Raw genomic sequence first — 20,906 nt, forward strand, 5'->3', positions numbered from 1 at the left:
TCATCCAACCCATGTCATCGATAAATTGACATTTAATTAAGTGTTCTAGTTTAATGTTCAAATGTTTGTATAATACAGTGCCTCTTTTTGTTTGACCCAATATTTATAACCCATTATGACATAGTGTTAAAATGAACTAATTAAAGCCATCAGAGATAATGGGAACTGTAGATGCTGGAGAATCCGAGATAACAAAGCGTGGAGCTGGATGAACACAGCAGACCAAGCAGCATCTCAGGAGCACAAAAGCTGATGTTTCAGGCCTCTGATGAAGGGTCTAGGCCTGAAAACGTCAGCTTTTGTGCTCCTGAGATGCTGCTTGGCCTGCTGTGTTCATCCAGCTTCACACTTTAATTAAAGCCATTACAATTTTGAACATCTCCATAAAATCTTCCCTTAACGTGGGAAGTTCATGGGGCTGAATGGCCGATTCCTGTTCCTATTTCTGTTTGTCATAGTCTTCTCTGCTGTAAAGAAAACACTGTAATTTCTGTAGTCATTTTGCATAATGGAAACCTTTTTTTATGCTTGATCATTCTAGTCCATCTTTCATCCGCCCTATCCAAAGTCTTGACACTCATCCTAATATGATGCGACCACAATTATTTGTAAAACTCCAGATGCCTAGCCAGTGATTTGTCAAGATTAACCATAACTTTCTTGATTTTTGTAGTTTATTCCCTTGTTTATAAAGCCTAAGATCCTATTTTAACAGCAATCCCAACTTGTGCTGCCACATTCAAAGATTTATGTACAGGCACCTTCTTCTGTTCTTGTTCCCTTTAAGGTAATACCATGTAGTTAATGTTTCCTCTCCTACTCTTCAAACCTCATGAATCGTTTCACTGTGTTGAATTTCATTTGGCATGTGTCCGCTGCTTCTTTGGTTTGCCCATGTCCTACAGAATTCTAAGAGTTTTCATCTTGCTGTTGGCTCAGTTCCCAAGTTTTACGTCCTCTACAACACTGAAATTATATCAAAATCTCCGTCATTAATATAAATCAAAAAGTGCAGTTGTCTTAACACCAAGTTTGGTTTGGTGGGTTAGGGGGGTGCTCCAGCACTCTACATTTCCCTTGAACTTGAAGAGCCTTTCCCTTCCTTTTACCTGTCACTTTGTACACCTGTTTGTTTTTCAGTCATTGAACTAATTCGATGTATTTAATTTATTGCAAGTCTCTCCAACAATAAGAATTCTTTAGCTAAAAGACAAATACTTCTGAGTTACGATTGCACATAAACCAAACATAACTTCTATTTCGCAGCAGTTAGTCCTACAATTTTAAGAAACTTTTTTCTTAATTCTGGCTTTAGGTGGTTCCCAAACCCATTGGCAGCACGACACAAATAGTTACTGCCAGCCAACCCCAACAGAGACTCATTATGCCTGCAACTGCGCTGCCACAGATCCAACCTAACTTAACGAATCTCCCACCAGGCACTGTTCTGGCACCAGCTCCTGGAACTGGCAGCATGGGCTATGCGGTTGTCCCAGCTCAATATGTTACACAGGCAAGTAGAAGAAATACTTAGCCAAGATTTTTTAGAAATGAAATTGTTTTGTAAGGTATTAGATGAATGAACTTTAATTTTATTTGCCTAATTGCCCAGAACTGCTTTTTAGGCTATACAGGACTCTGATCTAGCACTGTTGGATTCTACTGCATCATGCAGTTTTCTGCAACTGGCAAGAATACTGGTTTTACTGAGGACATGGAACAGTTGGTTTTTTGCACTATAAAGTAGCTATAAACTCTTTTAATCACAATCCTCTAACTATTTGATTTCTTTTGTCCCACCCCCTGGTGATGTGGTTCTGTGATCAGGGGAACAAATAGCTTTTGTCCTCAGTTGGTACAGGTTCACGCTTTTTGAAAGCAATATGAAATATTTGTATGCATGCTGAACATCAGTTTTCATGCTGTAATGATCAGCATATCTCAAATACAATACCATCCTGCACCTGGTTGCTCCTGGTGATTGCAAATTTTGTCTTTGTGCCTCTTTTCTATCAGCTAATGCTATTAAATTGTATTTAAGATAATGAACATGAGCAAAAGGAATTGCAGACTTGAAACAATCAAGGCATTCACATTAGTAGCTTTTGTGAACAGAATGTTTTAGGTTAGATGGTTTGTCTGTTTGGTGAAGGATTTTACCTGTAATATTTTAAATATCTATATAACATTACAGATTTCTTTCAAGCTTGAAGATAACTACTACTTTCCATTTTAATTCCATCTACAGAATAGCATTTTTAGAAGTTGGCACTGTAGCACTTAAATTGTTACTACATGTAATAATTCAACAGGTCAAGTGAACCAATGGTTCAGTCATAGCACACTCCCCTCCAGATCAAAAAGTTATTGTTTCATTATTAACTTCAAAACTGTGCAAATCTAAACTGATTGATTGTAACAACAGTGTAGCAGTGCCTCAGTATTGTACAAATTGTTAGCAAAGATCCATCAGTTCCTCCTCCTCTCCTTCTTTCCCCCCCCCGCCACCAAATATCCCACACCACCAATTTTACACAGTCCTAGCCAATATTTTTAGCTTGTTGGTTGAAGAATAATTAATCAGGTTATCTGATTATCACTTTGCTTTGTGGGAGTGTGGTGTGTCTAAGTTGGTTGTAGCATTTCTTTAACTATATTTTTAAAATACTTTCAGCCAATGAAATACTTTGTGTCCTCAGATCACAAAAGGACATTGTATAAGTTAATCATGTTTTATTTCATTGTTAATCAATTCTGTTCACCAGATGAATTAGGGTTCCATCCTCCTTATCACTGAAGTAAATGTAAGTGCATGTACACGGCTCAAGTTTGTAAATGTTATGTCTAATGTTGATCATTATTGTGAAGGCCCAGATTTCGCTGGTAGTACCAGTAAAGGTACTAATTGAGAGGTTACAATTAACATTAATGCCCCAGAAAGATGATCGAGGATTCCCACTATTAGCTTGTTGTGTTATGTAACAGGGTATTATGCAATTATGACGACATGAGCGTCTCTCCAAGGTATACGGATGATAACGTAACACGTTAACCAATGACTGTTAATGGGACGTTATCCAGGTCAGGAGATGAAGAGCGGCGACCTGCTGATCTTTCCAGCAGCATAGTAGCTGCTTTATTAAGGAAGATACCAAATAGCACTCAATATATTATCAATAATATGTAAACTGTTATGGAGACGTGCAGTGTCATTAAATGAATGGTAGATGACAGATATACATGTCATTTAACTTTACCCTTAATTTTAGTTGCAGCAAACCTCCTATGTATCAATATCCAGTAACAATGGGTTTTCTGGAACATCCAACATTCAAACTCAAGCAAAGCTCCCTATCAATGGGTAAGTCACTAATGCAATAGTATTATTATGTACAATGATTGAGTTATATTGAAATGCATGAAAATGCTAAGAACTTTGGTATTTGACCCAACCAGATCCTGTCTCTCTTTTTTTATATTCTGTGTCCTGACCTTATTCATCAAATGCTATAGACTCCATTTTCCTTTTCCACCATTCTTTTATAACTTTCAGATGAATTTTGGATTCTATAGTTCACCCCAGTCATACTCAGTGGTGGAGATGTCCACAGTCTTAACACTCTATGTAAAATTACTTCCTTCTGAATTCCTTAGTGCTGTTTTGGTGTTTCTGATGATTCCCACTTGTGGAAATACTTTCTGTCAGTCCCATTATGAGGTGTTGGAAAACGTACAGAGGAGACTTACAAGAACGTTGCCTGGAATGGAGGAGAGGCCTTACGAGGAAAGGTTGAGAGCTAGGGCTGTTCTCTTTAGTACGACAAAGGATGAGAGGTGACTTGATAGAGGTGTACAAAATGATCAGAGATGTAGGTAGAGTGGACAGCTAGAGACTTCTTCCTAGGATGGAGGAAGCTATTACGAGGGGGCATAGTTTTAAAGTGAGTGGAGGTAGATATTGGGGAGATGTCAGAGGTAGGTTCTTTACTCAGAGTGGTAGGGGCATGGAATGCATTGCCGGAGAGGGTAGTGGAGTTGGCCTCATTAGGGGCATTTAAGTGGCCTTAGATAGGCGTATGGATGATAGTACATATTGACTATACATTTTTAAAAAAAATAATACTGGGAGCTTCATTTGTCAAGTACCTTTTTCAGTTGTGGTACAAAGTTAGGTCCTTTGGTGACTCAGACTTTCTGTGACATTTCTAGCAATAATGCACAAATTTGTCACTTTAAAGAAAAGTTTGTTAGACGTAGTCCTTCACTGAAACACTTATTTGAATTGTCAGTGTTGCCCTGGTGATCGAAGAAGCAAATCCATGCTTTTATAATGCTTACAAATCTTTTTAGAAGAAAAGTTAGGGTGGAAAGAGCAATTTCAGGATACTGAACATTGTGGTAATATGTATAAAATGATACTTGTCTTGATCCCGAAATGTCCATGAAATTAAGTCTGTGTTTCATTAATCCACAATTCCAAGATTAAGCAATGTGCTGTTTTCTTTGGGAAGTCAAGAAAGTTTTATTTTTCTTCTTTCTCTATCTGCCCTTTCCTCTTTTCATTTAGGTCATCGACATCAGAGTCAGGAACACGACCTAGGAAACCTTGTAATTGTACAAAGTCTCAGTGCCTCAAGCTGTAAGTAAAATGTTTTAATTGTGCTGCTAAACACTGATGTTCAATTTTCACAATGCTTTAATGAAGCTGATTTTCCCCTCTTTCCCTCTCGCTTCAAGTACTGTGAGAAACATTTTAGATTTGAAATTGCGATATCCTTTGAGTGGTTGAACTGCCAGAGTATCACGTTTGAGGGCCACCTAATTTTACATTCAACCCAGTCTCTCAATTGCTTTTTACATGGTTGGATGTGGACTGAGTTGGGAGCTGTCAAGTCAGTTTTTTTTTATTTTGTCCTTGGCCTATTCATTTTAGTGCACTTTGTCTTTAACTTCTTTTGAGCAGCTGGTGTATATGGTCTGCTTGGTGACATTTGAACTGCTATACAACTGTACAGTTTAAAGGAAATCTTGTTTCTAAGCACGGATCATCAGTGCAGTTTGGATAATGACACTTGGGAAGCACTGCTGTCATTTACTGCCTGTGTTATCTCAAAGAATGCAATCAAATTTATCAGAGCTGACCTGACCTTGACAAAAACCATGTTGACTGTCTGGTATTAATTTATTTTTCTTTGAAGTGTATATTTAACTTGTCCTGCATTATGGCCTGTATCAGTTTGCCCATTATGACATCAAACTAGTAGGTTTAGTAGTTTGAGATAAAAAGGTGTAGAGCTGGATGAACAAAGCAGGCCAAGCAGCATCGGCGGAGCAGGAAAGCTGACGTTTTGGGCCTTGACCCTTCAACAGAAAATTTTCCGAAGAAGGGTCTCGGCCCAAAACATCAGCCTTCCTGCTCCTCCAGTTCATCCAGCTCTATACCTTGTTATCTCAGATTCTCCAGCATCTGCAGTTCCTACTATCTCTGATACAGGTCTAGTAGTTTCCTGGCTTATCCTTTGCCCCCCTTTTTCTAAAAAAAAAGTGTCACGTTTTCAATCCTCCAATCCCCTGGGACTAATACTGTATTTGGAGAGACCTGAAAAAATTCTGTCACTGTTTCCAATTTGCGCTCTTTCTTCTTTCGGCGGTCTACAGTGCACCCATCCAGGCCTGGTGACTTCTCTAAATAAAAACCAAGAACTGCAAATGCTGTCAATCAGGAGCAAAAACAAAGGAAGTGTCACCGGACCCGAAACGTTAACTCTGTTTTGCCCTTCACAGACGCTGCCAGACCTGCTGAGCTTTTGCAACGGCTTTGTTTTTGTTGCTGGTGACTTCTGTACCTGGAGTGTGGCCAGCCTTTCTAACACCTCTTCCTGATCTAACACTACACTATTCAGTTGCTCAACACCCACTTTTAACTTTGCCATTGTCACCATTTTCTAATTTCGTAAAGAACAGAGCAAAGTTCTCAGTTAATACCTCTTCCGCACCCTTCACTTCAATGAGCAGCTTCCCCTGCTTGGTCCTTATGGACCCCACTCTATCCCTCACTAATCTTTTACTGTTAATTTGTTTGAAGAACATTTTGTACTATTTGTTTAGTGTCATTCTTTCCTCGCGCTTCCTCTTAGCCTTCCTTATTCCAGCCTTAGACTCTATGCTGAATAGAGAAACTCCCTTTGATTTCTATTACTCATATTATTTTGGTATGCATCACATGCCTTCCTTTTCTTTCTTATTTTCTGTTTGGTATCCTTAGTCGTTCAGGATATTCATGCGTGGATTGAAGATTGTTTAACTGACACAAATTAGAGAGTTGGATCATAGGAGCATGGGAATAGGAGTAGACCATTTAAGCCACCTGGGCCTGTTCAACTGTTCGATGATGTCATGGCTGATATGTGACCTACCATCCATATGCCTGTATTTGACTGATATATCTATGTCAGATTTAAAATTAGCAACTGATCCAGCATCCACTGCCATTTGTGGTAATCGGTTCCAAACATCTGCTCTTTTGTGTACAGAAGTGCTTCTTAACATCCCTCCTGAATGGTCTGGCTCTGTTTCTTAAACTGTGCCCCTTATTTCTGGCATCCCGAAAGAGTGAAAATAGTTTGTCTTCACCCTGTCTTTTCCTCTCAATATCTTAAATGTCAATCAAACCATCCCTTAACCTTCTAACTTCTAGAGAAAAGTATAGGAATAGGAAGACAGGTCAGACATACTCGGGCTAAAGGGATGGTATTTACGTAATGCGTAAAATTGAGTAGAAAAAGTCTAGAGGAGTTGAGAAGTTGATTAATGCCAGCAAAGATGATGTCTATGAAGATATTGGTCGGGAACTTGTAACAGAGATTGGTTGAATAAAGAAGGCCAGGACCAGTTTCCATATGAGTAGAGAGGGAGACAAAATTATCAAAAAACAGGTAGAATGCAAAAAAAGTAAAGCGCAGCAATTAATTAAGCCTCATCAACGTCTTGTGGCAACTTTCATCAAAAGTCAGAATAACTACGCTGTATAAGAGATGTCTGGACTTGAATGATCTAATGATAATTGTATTTTCTCAGCATTAAATTCATTTACTAAAATCTCTTATTCTTGACATTCACTAAAGATGTATTTTTCAATATTCTTTTGCATGCGAGTTTTAAGAGAAGTGGGATTGATAGAGAGTGAGAGCATTGAACAGGTGAAGTTGCCAAGTGATGAGGAATGCAGCTGAATTGAGAGATTTCAGAGTTCTAGCACTTCCATGGATCTTCAGGAAAAACAGGTGGTGTGTAATAATGATCAGAGATAATGGGAACTGCGCATGCTGGATCTCGGTGTGTAATAATGTTTAATAAAAATGATGCAGAAGCAAAACTTCGAATAAAAGCAGGTTTTATTGCAACGTACTCAAATATGTATGATGAAAAGTTTATAAGTCACCACGTTATGGCACCATTTAGGTACAAAGTACCTAGGTACAGATTCATAAGAGCAAATTCTGAGGGGAAATATAGAAAAATGAAGAAATAAAAAGTTCAGAACAAATGTTTCCAACCCAGTCCATGTTGCCACCTAGACTCCACTAACTGAAAGAGAGACTTCCACTGCCTCACCACGAATGTAGGAATTGCCACACTTTAGATGCCATACTCATAAGCATAGGTAAGCATGGGACCCCATATTGACAAGTTTCCCCCCCCCCCAGGTTTTTTTTATGCCACGATGGCAATCGGTTAATCTACTTAGTAGGTTTTAGATCATGGCAACCTTGTTTTCAGGACTGAACATTCTCAAGAACAGCATGACACAAGCACATAACTTATGATATACTACAGGATCAGCAGACAACTCATGGGTTATGTTAAAACAGCCCCAAATCTTCAGCATTATTGCTATAATTTTTGCAATGTTAAAAGCAGCTTTTAATCTAATACTATGCTAATTTTCTGACTGAGCCATGGCTGGGTCTGATTTTGCTATAGTTTTGCTTTTCAGTGGATGTACTTCTGAACATTTTCAATTACTTTCCACTGTTCATTGACAGCCATGGCTTTTAGTCTACTTAATCAATTGACCTTAACAAGTTCTGCTCTCATTTGTGTAATTGCTTTGTTTAAGTTTAAGGTTTATACTTGTGTTTTCAGTACATCACTTTCAAACTTAACATGGAATTCAATCCATATAATACAACTTAAATATATTACATTGTAAGTTTTATGATCACTGTTTCCAGAGGATCTTTTAGATTTAAATTTATTTATTTGTCTCACATGCTAAGAATAGGAATACCTATGTACAGTGAAATGTGCACGAAGTCCCCATTCGCTGGTGCTGCTTGGTTACAGAAACCCAGAATTAAAAGATTTTAACACAGCCAAAAGCTAAGTGAGAAAAGTCCAGAACTCCGAGTCCCAAGTCCCATTTCAACAATGGTGCAGGCGCCGCCCCGATCACCAGGTCACCCAGGAGACCACCACCGTCATGTGAAGTTCCGCGCTCGCTGCCGACTGCCACCACCTCACCGTCCCCACCGGCTGCTGTCCCCCTCACCAGTCCTGCTCTTGCCCCGTGGTTCCCAGATAAAGTAATAAGTAGGTAATTAAAAGACTGGGAGTTGGGGGTATAGAATTACTGCAGAGAGGAGAGAGAGGAAGAGAAAAGTAAAGGGAACTGGCAAGCAGAGTGGAGCTCCAGGGCATTACTAATTTAATCTTGATTCAGTATGTGATACTATATGTAACATAGCTTTATCCCGAGTCTGTTCTACACTATATTGCTTCAAGAAATTATGAAAACTTTTGATAACTCGTTTTAGAGCATTCTTGCCAACGTGCTTGTCCCGGTCTACAGGAAGATTAAAGTCCCCCACAATTATCACTTTGCCTCTATTATAAGCTGTAATAATTGTGGATGCTCCGTGTAACATTATGACTGCTGTTAGGAGTTGTAAATTTCTCACCTCGGTGGTCTGATTCTAGCTCTTCCTAAATTCCTAAATTGATTCTACTTTATAATCATCCTGAGGCCTCTTATCAAGGTCTTCTGTCATCCTTTACAAACCTAATCCTTTGCCATTCTCCTTGTCTCTCAGAAATTTTGTTTTACCATGGAGTATTTATTTTCCATCCTGAGCACATTTGTTTCTGTGCATGTCAAAAATGAAGGTTTTCAAATTAATCAATTTAGTGCTGTAGTCAATTCAATTAGTCTTCACATCGCTCAATACTTGACATTTCTTGTACCATGTTTTCCTGTCACACACACCGTGCAAGTTGCCACAGAACATTTCATGTTAAAATAATTATTATGCTTTACCATTTTTGTTCTTTTTGTTTCTTGATAATTTTGCTTTCTTCCTTCCTTTGTATGAAAGTTGGAGGGTTTAACCCTATTTGCTTCCAGCTAGTAAATCTGTAGAGTCACTTAATTGATAGAACTGCCCCAGTGGCAGACACTGTTGGTGCCCCCTTCACCAAACTGTAAGTAGGAGATGAGTGCATGAAAGGAAACATGTTGCCTTTAAAAGTTATTCAGGAAACATCAGACTTTGTGTTCACAGCTGATCTCCTGGGAGTTAAGCTGACCATTTGTCATGCTGCCTGCATTGCCAGATTATGGCAGGTGCAACCTATCTCATTTTACTGGATCAACTTGGTAAAACTAAAATACAGAATAGCCACCCTTATTACATCTGATTTACATGTATTGCAATATGTGTTTATAAAATTTTAGCTCAAACTCCAAGCTTCCGGGAATGGTACATAATATGATAGTGATGAATTCGTTGCAATTGTTAATGTGTTTGTGGACTGAGAATATCTTCTAGATTCATCTAAAAGTTCACCTTTCATTTTAGATACTGTGATTGTTTTGCAAATGGAGAATTTTGCAATAACTGCAATTGTACTAACTGCTTCAACAATCTGGAACATGAAGCTGAGCGGCTAAAAGCAATAAAGGTGAGACTCTACAGTTGTTTAAAGATGCAAGATTAAAAATGTGCTTTGTCTGACAAGTGCAGGGCATTCTTGGTGTTAATTTTAGGATTCTTTCTTCCCAAGATGCTTCCAAATTCCACCAATTTACCTTCATCCTGTTTACCCCACTCACCAGCTCACATTTTGAACTCTATTTGTGGATGAACAATTGTCACTGCCTTCTGCATTTCCCTCCAGTGAGCACAGCTAACAATGTGTGTAGGATTGACAGATGTGAATAGGTCTTGACTCGTGCATCGATAACTCGATAATTAAAGTTCACATTTGAGGATTTACCACTCAGACTGTGCATTAAAGATGCATGGAATCTTGAATTTGTAATGATAAGTATTTAGTGACTGCAGAAAGAGTAGGGTGGATTAGACAATTGACAAAAAGAATGCAAATGCCATTGACAATTTATTTTCATGTCTGTTTAGTTAGACCTGATTTTTGGGGCTGCATGTTAACTTGGTTGTCATGACTTCGTATGACCTCGTGTTTTGTAACCAGCTGAGCACAGATCCAAAATAGAATTGCCAGTCAGCCCCAATAAATGTTGTCTTGCAGTGATGTAGGAATTTTATATATTTGCTTTCATATTTCAGGGAGAAAGAGCTCAGCGGTTTGTTTTTTTTTATTATTGAAACCTAGGCATGAAATATGCAGGCCAAAAGATGTTGAGATATTCCAACAGTAAAAGTAAGTGCCCTTACTCCTGCTTGAATTCATGATTCTGCAATAAAGTTACCTCGTATACATCTTGAGAAACTTTCCATCTTGAGACTATAAAATGAAACATTTTGGCAAAAGAAGCCATTTGTAAATTCTTGTGTATGTGATTTTGGATTCCATTCAGTAAGAGACTTGGATTTTTACATACCCCTGTTGTCTGGAACAGGGTGTCTCGAAGACCCTGCAAACTCTTCAACCAGTGAACACGATATTAAGAAGTAACAAGGTGTAGAGCTGGAGGAACACAGCAGGCCAAGCAGCATCGGTGGAGCAGGAAGGCTGACATTTTGGGCCAAGAATGACGAAGGGTCTAGGCCTGAAATGTCAGCCTTCCTGCTCGTCCGATGCTGCTTGGCCTGCTGTGTACATCCAGCTCTATATCATGTTATCTCAGATTCTGCAGCATCTGCATTTCCTACTATCTCGACACAATATTAAGTTTACCACCTTAGCATGCATCAGGAAAGGACTACATAACATAAGTCTCTAGTCAGTGAACCAAGTCGTAAGTTTATTTGAAGACAACAAAGGTTAAGAGTTAAATGTGTAAAGTTTAACAACTCAATTTCTAACTATCCGATTCTTTAGAGACTTAAAATACTTCCCAGATACTCCGTAGCTCTTGCTGGTCTGTGGAATTGTTCAGTCTCTTCCTCTCTCCACGGGTTGATTTCTCTCTGCTAAGAGGGCAAGCTGCTCAATCCCAGTGTGCCTGTAGCTAGGCTGGAGAGCGGGATTTCCTGAGTCCTGCCAGGCTGGATTCTTGCACCTTTTTGGCTACCTTCTCAAACTTTCCAAGGACTTGACTAATCACAGTAAACTAATTGGCTTTATCACCTTGAAATGATGCCATTGACTCTTGATGGCTTCCTTAACAATAACTTTTTTTTTGAGGTGTTTGTTTGCTGTTGGGCCTGCAAGTCTAGTTTCATTCCAGAATATACTCCCTAGTCTTTTGATATACCAAGGTGTAGAACTGGATGAACACAGCAGGCCAGGCTGCATCAGAGGAGCAGGAAAGCTGATGTTTTGGGTCAGGACCCTTTGTCAGAAATGGAGGAGAGGAGGTGGTCATACAAGATGGATAGTGGAGCAGATAGTTGGAGAAAAGATGGACAGGTCGAGGATGTCGGGATGAAGCTAGTAGGGGAGTGTGGGTTGGGAGTGGGGATGGTCAGTGAGGTGGGATAGGTGGGAGAGAAAACCGGACAGGTCAAGGAGGCAGGGATGGCGGGGGGTGTACTGGGGGTCAGGGTTGGGGAGATTTTTAAGCTTGTAAAGTCCACTTTGAGACCATTAGGTTGTAGGGTAGCAAGGCAGAGTATGAGGTGCTGTATCTCCAGTTTTCAGGAGGCATTGTTGTGATACTGGAGGAGACCCAGGATGGACATGTTGTGCATGGAGTGGCAGGGGGAGTTGAAGTGGTTTGTGACTGGGAGTTGTTGTCGTTTCTTGCAAACTGAGCACAGGTGCTCCACAAAGTGGTCTCCAAGCCTCTGCTTGATCTCCCCGATGTACAGGAAGCCACATTGGGAACAAGGACACAATAGACCATGTTAGCAGGTGTGCAGGTGTACATCTGTTTAATGTGGATCGGGGCCTGGGATGGAGGTGGGGGGTGGGGGGATGGGGGGGGTTGCATGGTGGGCATTGGTGTCAGGACACCTGTAGCACCGTCTGCAGTTGCAGGGAAAGGTGCTGGGGCTGGTGGGTTTAGTGGGGAGTGTGGAGCAGACGAGGGTGTCATTGGAGAGAGCAGTTCCTCCAGAAGGCAAATAAGGATGGGAAGGGAAATATATCCTTCGTAGTGAGGTCATTTTGACGGTGGAGGAGAATGATGCGTTGAATCTGGAGGTTAATGGGGTGATAGGTGAGGGCAAGGGAATTCAATCTTTTTTTTATTGTGGGGAGTGGGTGTGAGGGCTGAGGTGTGGGAAATGCAAGAGATGGTCGAGGGTGTTTTTCAACCACTGTTGGGGTGGGGGGGGTGGGAAATTGTGGTTCTTGAAAAATGAGGACATCTAGGATCTGTAGGACTGGAAAGCCTCGTCCTGGGAGTGGAGGTGGAGGAATTGGGAATAGGGGATCGCATCCTTGCAGGAAGGTGGGTCAGAGGAGATGTAAGCTAGGTAGCTGTGGGAGTTGGTGGACTTGAAACGGGTATCAGTTTTGAGGTGGTCACGAGATGGAGACAGGGGTCCAGGAAGGAGAGAGAGGTATCAGAGATGGTCCAGATGAACTTAAGGTGGGGGTGGAAGGTGTCTGGTACACTTGCCCCCATCTCCTTGACCTGTCCGTCTTCCATCCCACCTACCCACCCCTCCGTCCTCACTGTTCAACCCCCATCCAAACTCCCTAGCTGCACTCACCTTTTTATGAGCTTCATCCCCACCTCCTTGCCCTGTCCGTCTTTTCTCCACCGTCGATCTTCTATTGTTGTCTCCCTCTCTCTCCTTATTTCAGAGCCCCCTCTCCCTCCCCCATTTCTGAAGAAAGGTCTAGACCCGAAACATCAGCTTTCCTGCTCCTCTGCTGCCTGGCCTGCTGTGATCATCCAGCTCCACAATTTGTTAACTCAGACTCCAGCATCAGCAGTTTGTATCTCTAACTCTAGTCTTTTGTCTTAGGTATGTCTACCCCATGCATCTACTCTTTGTTTGTCTGTCTGTCTGTCTGGAAGGGTTGAGTTGCCCTTTCGCACTTGCTAATGAGTTCTGGTGCCTCTCTGGTTTCCAGTTGTCACTCAAAGTATGCACCAATTGTCACATGCATCTCACATGTTAGAGTTGGAGTTGTTTGTTTGTTCGCTGAGCTGACTGGTTTTCATGCCAACATTTCGTCTCCGTTCTGGGTGACAATATCAGTGTTGTGTAGCCTCCACTGAAGCGCTGTTGGGACCGGGCTTCCATGAATTCTTGTGCTTGTCTCTGTCTCGCTTGTCGTAGTACTGTAACTTTGTCCCAGTCAAATTGATGTCCTTCTATGTTAGAGTGTATTGAAACAAGGGAGAATTGGTCATGCCATTTGCTACAAGCTAGTGTTTATGTATCCTGGTGGTGAGTTTCCTGCCCATCTGTCCTATGTAGTGTTTCTCACAATTGCTGCATGGTATTTTCTATATCCCATCTGTCCTGCTCATTGTGGGTATGGAGTCTTTGAAAACAACTGGTGAAGTGTGGCTCTTGGTTTTGTGTCTAAGAGGTTGTAGGATTCTTGTCAGTTCTGATGTGTTTCTAACATTGGCCACCCTACCCTATGTGTTGGGGCATACAGTGCTGTCATGGTATTTTGTTTGCCAGGAATTGGTGGATGAAGCTGTTTGGATAACCATTGTTTGCAAATACTCAGTTTCGGTGTTCCTCTTCGTTTTTGTACAGCTCCAGCATGTTGGTGAGTCACTGCTTGTTTTAAGCAGAGTCTTGACCCAGTTCTGGGTGGTGGTTACTGTTGTAATTCAGAATTGCGTGCGCGTGTGTAAGAAATTCCACATTGTTCATTCGTTCCACCATTATGTCTAGAAATGGGGGTTGATCGTTGTTCTCCTCTTCGCTGGTGAACTGGATCCCATGCTGTTAATAAGTTACAGTACTAGGACAAGCGAGACACAGACAAGCATGGGAATTCCTGGAGGCCTGGTTTTCAACCACCGATGCAATTAACGAACACGTTGAAGTAGACTCCGTCTACATATCACTTTGGTACAAAACTGGAAACAAGACTGCCCAACATGACAGACTAGACCACATAAATTCAGAGCGGTACAGAACAACAGTGCTTCAGCAAAGGCTACACAGCACTGATGATGCCACCTGGAAGGGAGACGAAACATTTGCATGAAAACCAGTCAGCTCAGCAAACTGACCAATAACTCCAACGCAACCCGAACTAAGATCGTTGTTAAACTTTTGTTAGAATTGGGAAGGATAGGTTTGCCAAATTCCAGGGGGAAAAAAGAAATCATGTGGAGTTTATAATTTGTTGCGGTGGCTTATTTCAGGCTGCATTTGATGGTTGTTCTTTTGGAGATACATCTGCACAGTTGAGTTCATTCTTTTAATATTGTTTTGTTGCTTGGGGACTTCTCTTTCCCTCTTTAAATACAAACGCATGAATCGGGAGCAGAAATAAGCCTGCTTCGCCATTTGATGAGGTTGTGGCTAATCTCTGTTCCAAATTCCAATCCATTAAGATTTTAACCTTTTTGATTCCTTTGCCTAACAAGAATCAATCTACCTCTGCCCTAAAAAAAACATATCCCCACTCCCCCATCCTTCCTGCTGCATTTTTCTCTCATTATATTCTATCCACCAAGTTTTGCTGACTCACTTAACCTATCTATATCTAGTCTGCATCCTTGTTAGATCATCTTCACAACATGCTTTCCTTCCCATCCTTGTATCAACTGCAAATTTAGCCACCATTTCTTCAACTTCACCTAAGTTTTTAAAATAGAAATTATGAAAAACTAATGGCCCAATACCTACATTTGTTGGATCCCACTTGTCAATCCTGCTGATCTTAGAAAAGATCCATTATGCATACTATTTCCTGTCAGTTAGTCAGCCAACCAATCCTGTATCCAAGAATCCAGTTCTTTTTCTCTTTAAACAGCACCAACAAAATCACCCAATTATTTAATCCAAAACCGATTTATTCACACTGCTGCCCACGGGCAAAGAGCCTAGCTTTTTTTGTTTTGAAAATCTCACTACCAAATCACCCAACCAACTAATTAAACAAATAACAGTGAACAAACACTGCCTACTTGGGATGGTCTCACAATCACCAAACTCATGGGAGAGGAAGATAATGTGCTGTAGTTCCTTTTTGCCTTCCTGTCCCTAAATGCTTCAAGGGTTGAAATCAGTTCTTTATATTTTAAAATCAGCACAAGCAGAGGTAAGATTATTTTTTTTAAATCAACCTGTTCAGCGCTGTTATTACACACCTCTGGAACAAGTGAGAACAACTCTGGAGCTGTTCTGGTTGACCCTTTTCCGTCGCAAGGTGGTGCAATGGCAATGTCACGAGTCTTGGCCTCTGCATTAGCAGACCAATATTCTGGGGAAATGGGTTCAGATCTCAACGTGGCAGACAGTAAAGTTGGAATTGATGAGAAACATTTCAAACAAGACTGGGCTGCAGTTCAATGGGCTAGAAGACTCAGATTCAAATCCCAACTACTTCATACATGTGTAATAACATCTCTGAATGGGTTGATTAGAAAAATATTCATTTTGCTCCTAAGAGTCATAGGAATACAGCTAGTTTACAGATGACACTAAAATTGGAGATGTAGTGGACAGTGAAGAAGGTTACCTCAGAGTACAACAGGATCTTGTTCAGATGGACCAATGGGCTGAGAAGTGGCAGATCAAGTTTAATTTAGATAAATGTGAGATGTTGCATTTTGGAAAGGCAAATCAGGATACGACTTCTACTTTTAATGGGTAGGTCTAGGGGGATCTGTTCAGAAGCATTTATTTATGCAGAGGGTTGTCTACATATGGACTTTGCTCGACTTAAAGGCTGTGAAGGTTCCATCACTAAGTGTATACAGGAAAGATATTGATCAATTTTTAGATTTTAAGCCATCAAGGGATATGGAGAAAAACAAGGAACATGCTATTGAGTCGAGATCAGCAATGATCCTACTTAGTGGTGGAGAAGGTTGGCAAGTCTGAATGTGCCCCACTCCTATTTATGGTTCTATATTTGATTTAGTCTCCATTGTGTAGTCACTAAATTATTGGACGAGTAATCCAAATGATGGGACTGTTTCAAGCAATATTAGTTCAGTTGTCACCATGGAAACTTTGGGACATCTTTTCTGCTTTAGAAAAGAAATTAAGTCTGGAGTTAAAAAGTGATCAGAAAACTTTTGGATTGTCATAAAACATGTAAAGGATTGAAACAAATCTGGCCCTTTTTCTATGTGACTTCAGTCTGTCAACGTGGTTAATAGCTTGCTGGGCTACTTCAGAAGTTACTTGATACAATAAGGAGAGACAATAAATACCAATCTTGTAGGGATGCTAATATCCCATGGATTTTGTTTTTTCTCAAAGAATATTCAAATTAAAGTCTGTTATGAAAAGCTCAGAACCCATCAGTTTGAACCTCTAGAGAAGAAATTGAGCTCAAATTTTTATCAAAACAGTTTAGATTCAATTGGCTTTCAGTGTTGTTGAAAAGAACTCAAGGAAAGGGAATCGTGCATAATTTATAGAGGATTAACTTTGCATTTAAAAGTTGTAATTGCAATTTATTGTTATCATTTGTGAAGGGAAATCTACTGTAAACATGGTTTGATTCTGTGATCACGTTTTACGACATAAAGCTAATATTTTAATCTTAAAAGTATGTCTGATACGTGGGGATGGAGGTGGGCATGGTGGTTTCCAGGCCTGCCTGGGTGAGAAGTGCTGGGAGAAGCAATAGCACAAAAATTGCCAGCAGGCAGGAATTCCAATGTGTTCCTGATACTACCATTATTCTTGGGGCAGGTTGAGTGCTTTGGTAGCCATCTCCCAAACAATGGCAGCCAATTGAACTAAGAAACTGAAATGTTTCCAAGTGAAATCCTCTTTCAAAAAGGAAATTAATCCTTCATTGTCCTTAATTTGATAGTGAGGTGAAAGGGAAGAGGAACTGCCGCAGTGAAACTTGACAAGTTGTGAAAGTTTTGATCATTTGTATTGAACAGCTCCAGAAATGGACTGATGGAGAGACTGCTTTACGCAGCACTGAATCTGTCAGAGTCAGCTATAGTTATTTGGCAGATGAGTAGCAACTGCTTCAAAGGTACTTCATCTAGCCTGCATTTGACCTGCCCTCAATGCATATCCTTGTTGTGAGCATTCAGAATAATACCAGTGCGCCATTCTCTTTTAAAGCTCTAGGGCGTGATATTTTTCATTGTAATGTGTTGCAGTTGCCTTCTGCACACATTGCAAGTTTCCATCCTTCCTTGCTTCTATATAATTTCTATTTCAGATAATTTTGTGCCACATGTGACCATTAGTCATCTCATAAGTATAGCAAAGAAGTTGTCATTTTTAAGAGGGACTGGGTGATGAGAAAATAATTTTAAGCGGTGAAAAGTAATAAACTGTGCACTTGACTTTCAGGGTGGTCAGCTTTTTTTGATCTGGTACTCCAGTGTTATGTTTTATTTTTATTTTATTTCCCCACTTTTTGTTGAAGCCAAACATTTACAAGGATAGTTTTAAGATAACATCTTAAATCCAGTTTGTGTCTGTGCACTTTTGAGTTGGTGGAGTTCTCTGTTTGGCTGAATGTTATCTTGCAAAATAATCTGACTAGTGAAGGATTCTTCCAATATTTTTGTGATTTTAATTGCTTTTTGACTGCAAAACACAGATTAAAGAAGAGTTGATGCACTTTTATGTTCATTTTGACTACTTATTATTAACCAGGATCTCTGAATGCCTTAAAGTTGTCCTCTCTTCTAGGCATGTCTTGACAGAAATCCTGAAGCATTTAAACCTAAGATTGGGAAAGGAAAAGAAGGTGAATCCGATAGACGGCACAGCAAAGGATGTAACTGTAAAAGATCGGGGTGTCTGAAAAATTACTGTGAATGCTATGAGGTAAGAGTGATGGGAGAATATTTTGTTCTGGGCTTTCAGATTCGAAACTAAGTACATGTTTACTTAACGAGAAAGTAAAGGTCTTTCATTATCTGCCCAAGGTTACAAATCTCAATCTGTCTCTGAAGACTTTTGACTATTTTCAAATGGACTAATCTATAAATGTGTTCTTCTCCACCCTTCCTCTTGTCTCGGTTTTCTACTGAAGGTACTGCCTTCTGGTATTCAATCTGCCAACACTTGAGTATCTTTCTCAAATGTTAGACAGTCTGTGAAAACAATGGGTTGATTGACTAGTGGATATTTCAGCAAAATTGGAACTTAGCCTGACCCAACATCAAAATGTTTGCACAATTCACAGGGCTAAGATGAAACTCCTGACTGGTTTGTCCTTCTCTAGCCCAGGGGTGATTTTGACTAGCTTCAGTCTCCAATTGTCACTGAGCTAATTGATCAAATACCAGAGAATCTAAAGGATGAAGAATTTTCAACAAGCTCTGATCTCTGTCTTGTCCATACTTTTCCTCCTGAAAATTAATTTACAGAAAAAAACACACACTGGTCAATATTACATGGCATCAGTAGTACAGAAACTCAGATGTTTGACCCAACAAGTCCCAAGTTTATGCCTCACATGTGTTTCCAACTAACTTTTTTGGCATTATCACACTAGTATATTCCGCTACGCCTTTCTGCCCCTTCTACTTATTCACCATGCCCTCTAAATGCATTTATGCTCTCTACTTCTACTGTGGTGAATTCCACATACATAAACTTTTTATTGCTGATTTATCCTGTATTTTTGATCCCTGTTTTAGACCTCCGTGTGAATGTAGTGTAGTAAATAAGAGCAAGGGTTGGTAGTTGGGCCGTTTGAGCAGGCTGAAATCATGGCTAATCTTCTACATGAATTCCATCTTTGCACGTGTTTACAGTATCCTATGATCCCCTTAGTATCGGAAAAAAACTGTTGATCTTTGGCATGAATATACTCAACTGAGCATCTGCAACTTTATGGACTGATTTACGTAAGTCCATTACCTTTTAGTGGAAAAAAAAATTCAGATAAATGGAAAGCGGGACATAACACCAGCGCTTCGTCGGAGGCTCACTGATGATGTTACCTAGAATGGTGACGAGATGTCTGAAAACTAACCTTCCAGCTCAGCGAGCAAACTCACATCCAGAACCTTAACCTGAGCTACAAATCTTCTCAAAACTCGCTAAAAGAAATTTTCCTCATCTCAATCCTAAATGACTGGTTCTTCATTCTGAAGTTTTGAGTTTTCAATCTTCTACACCAATTCCTTTGAAGAAAAGACTAACATACCATTTGTTTTTCTAATTGTATGATGTACCTGCAGCTTACCCATCTGTGACATGTGCAAAATGCACCCAGGCTCTTGAATATGAGCATTTCCAACCTTTGTTGGAAGAAATCTGTTTGTCTAATCAAAGTGAATAACTTCACAATTGTCCATATTGTATTCTATTTGCCTCCCTCCCTTCTGCACTTTTCATTCCCTCACCACTTACTTTTTCCATTGTGCTTCATATCATCAGCAAATTTGTTGCAATACTTTCTCTTCAACTAAATCATTAATATCGATTGTGAATAGTTGAGGCTGTAACGTTGATTCTTACATTTTCCCATGAATTGCCAAGTTGAAAGATCAGTTTATTGTTGTTTCCCCATTAGCCCAATCTGAATTCATGTGAACATGTTACTCGTAATATGATGAACCCTGATGCATAATAACATCTTGTGAAATCCACATGTGCTACCCCACAAATAGAAACACACTTTATGCTTTTGAGTTTCCTGCCAGCTAAAGTTAGCATTTCACTGAAAACTTATTTCAAGTAATTGTAGCTTTCAGAATAACTGCTAATTATCATTATACTGTTATTACTACAAGAAAAGCCTGCTTCTAAAATTCCAGCCCCATCTTTATTGAAGACACACAGGTGTTGAAATTCAGAATTCTGCAGGTTTCAAGCTCATCGCTCAAGTATAACTATCCATCTATGAGCTGATAGCAGGAATGCCAGTATCTCAGTGGGCAGACTGTTTTAAATTTTAATCTGTCCAGCAGAAAAAGCTGCACATCTTCCGCACCTCCGTTATTGTGTTCCAGATTTAATTTTCAGGTTTTCATTTCTAGTTTACAGAACAATCTGTTACAAGCCACAAAAATTAGAAATTGCTGGAAAAACTCGGCAGGTCTGGCAGAAACTGTGTTTAGTTCTTCAGTTCTGAAGAAGGGTCACTGAATCCAAAATGTTAAGTATGTTTTCTCCTCACAGGCTGCCAGACTTGCTGAGTTTTTCCAGCAATCTCTGCTTTTGTTTTACTTCCAGCATCTGCAGTAGCTCAGGTTTTTTAGAGTCCATCACAAATATTGTTTGCTTTTCATGTGAGAATGTTCCTGATATCTGACCTTCAGTAGTTTGAACAAACTGTTCATTTAATTTGAAATAATCCAGATTTAGTTTTTTCTGTTCCTTTACTGTACATGGATGCCTTTTTCAATCATGTCTTCATTTTCGCATTTCTCCCATCAGTGTGTTTACTTTCCA

The 20,906-nt window shown here is 40.0% G+C and overlaps 1 protein-coding gene across 7 annotated transcripts in view; it reads left to right on the forward strand.

Annotated features, from left to right (window-relative positions):
* The window catches only part of lin54 (lin-54 DREAM MuvB core complex component), an 80,512-nt gene that overhangs the window by 42,874 nt on the left and 16,732 nt on the right, over positions 1–20,906 (forward strand). For all 7 annotated transcript variants that reach the window (XM_048536203.2, XM_048536173.2, XM_048536213.2 and 4 more), the window contains 5 exons: positions 1,316–1,513; positions 3,270–3,361; positions 4,568–4,639; positions 9,858–9,960; positions 18,189–18,326. In XM_048536203.2, coding sequence (XP_048392160.1) covers positions 1,316–1,513; positions 3,270–3,361; positions 4,568–4,639; positions 9,858–9,960; positions 18,189–18,326 — 603 coding nt within the window. The remainder of the gene's footprint in view (positions 1–1,315; positions 1,514–3,269; positions 3,362–4,567; positions 4,640–9,857; positions 9,961–18,188; positions 18,327–20,906) is intronic.

The sequence above is a fragment of the Stegostoma tigrinum genome, chromosome 1 (assembly GCF_030684315.1).
Source record: "Stegostoma tigrinum isolate sSteTig4 chromosome 1, sSteTig4.hap1, whole genome shotgun sequence".
NCBI lineage: Eukaryota > Metazoa > Chordata > Chondrichthyes > Orectolobiformes > Stegostomatidae > Stegostoma > Stegostoma tigrinum.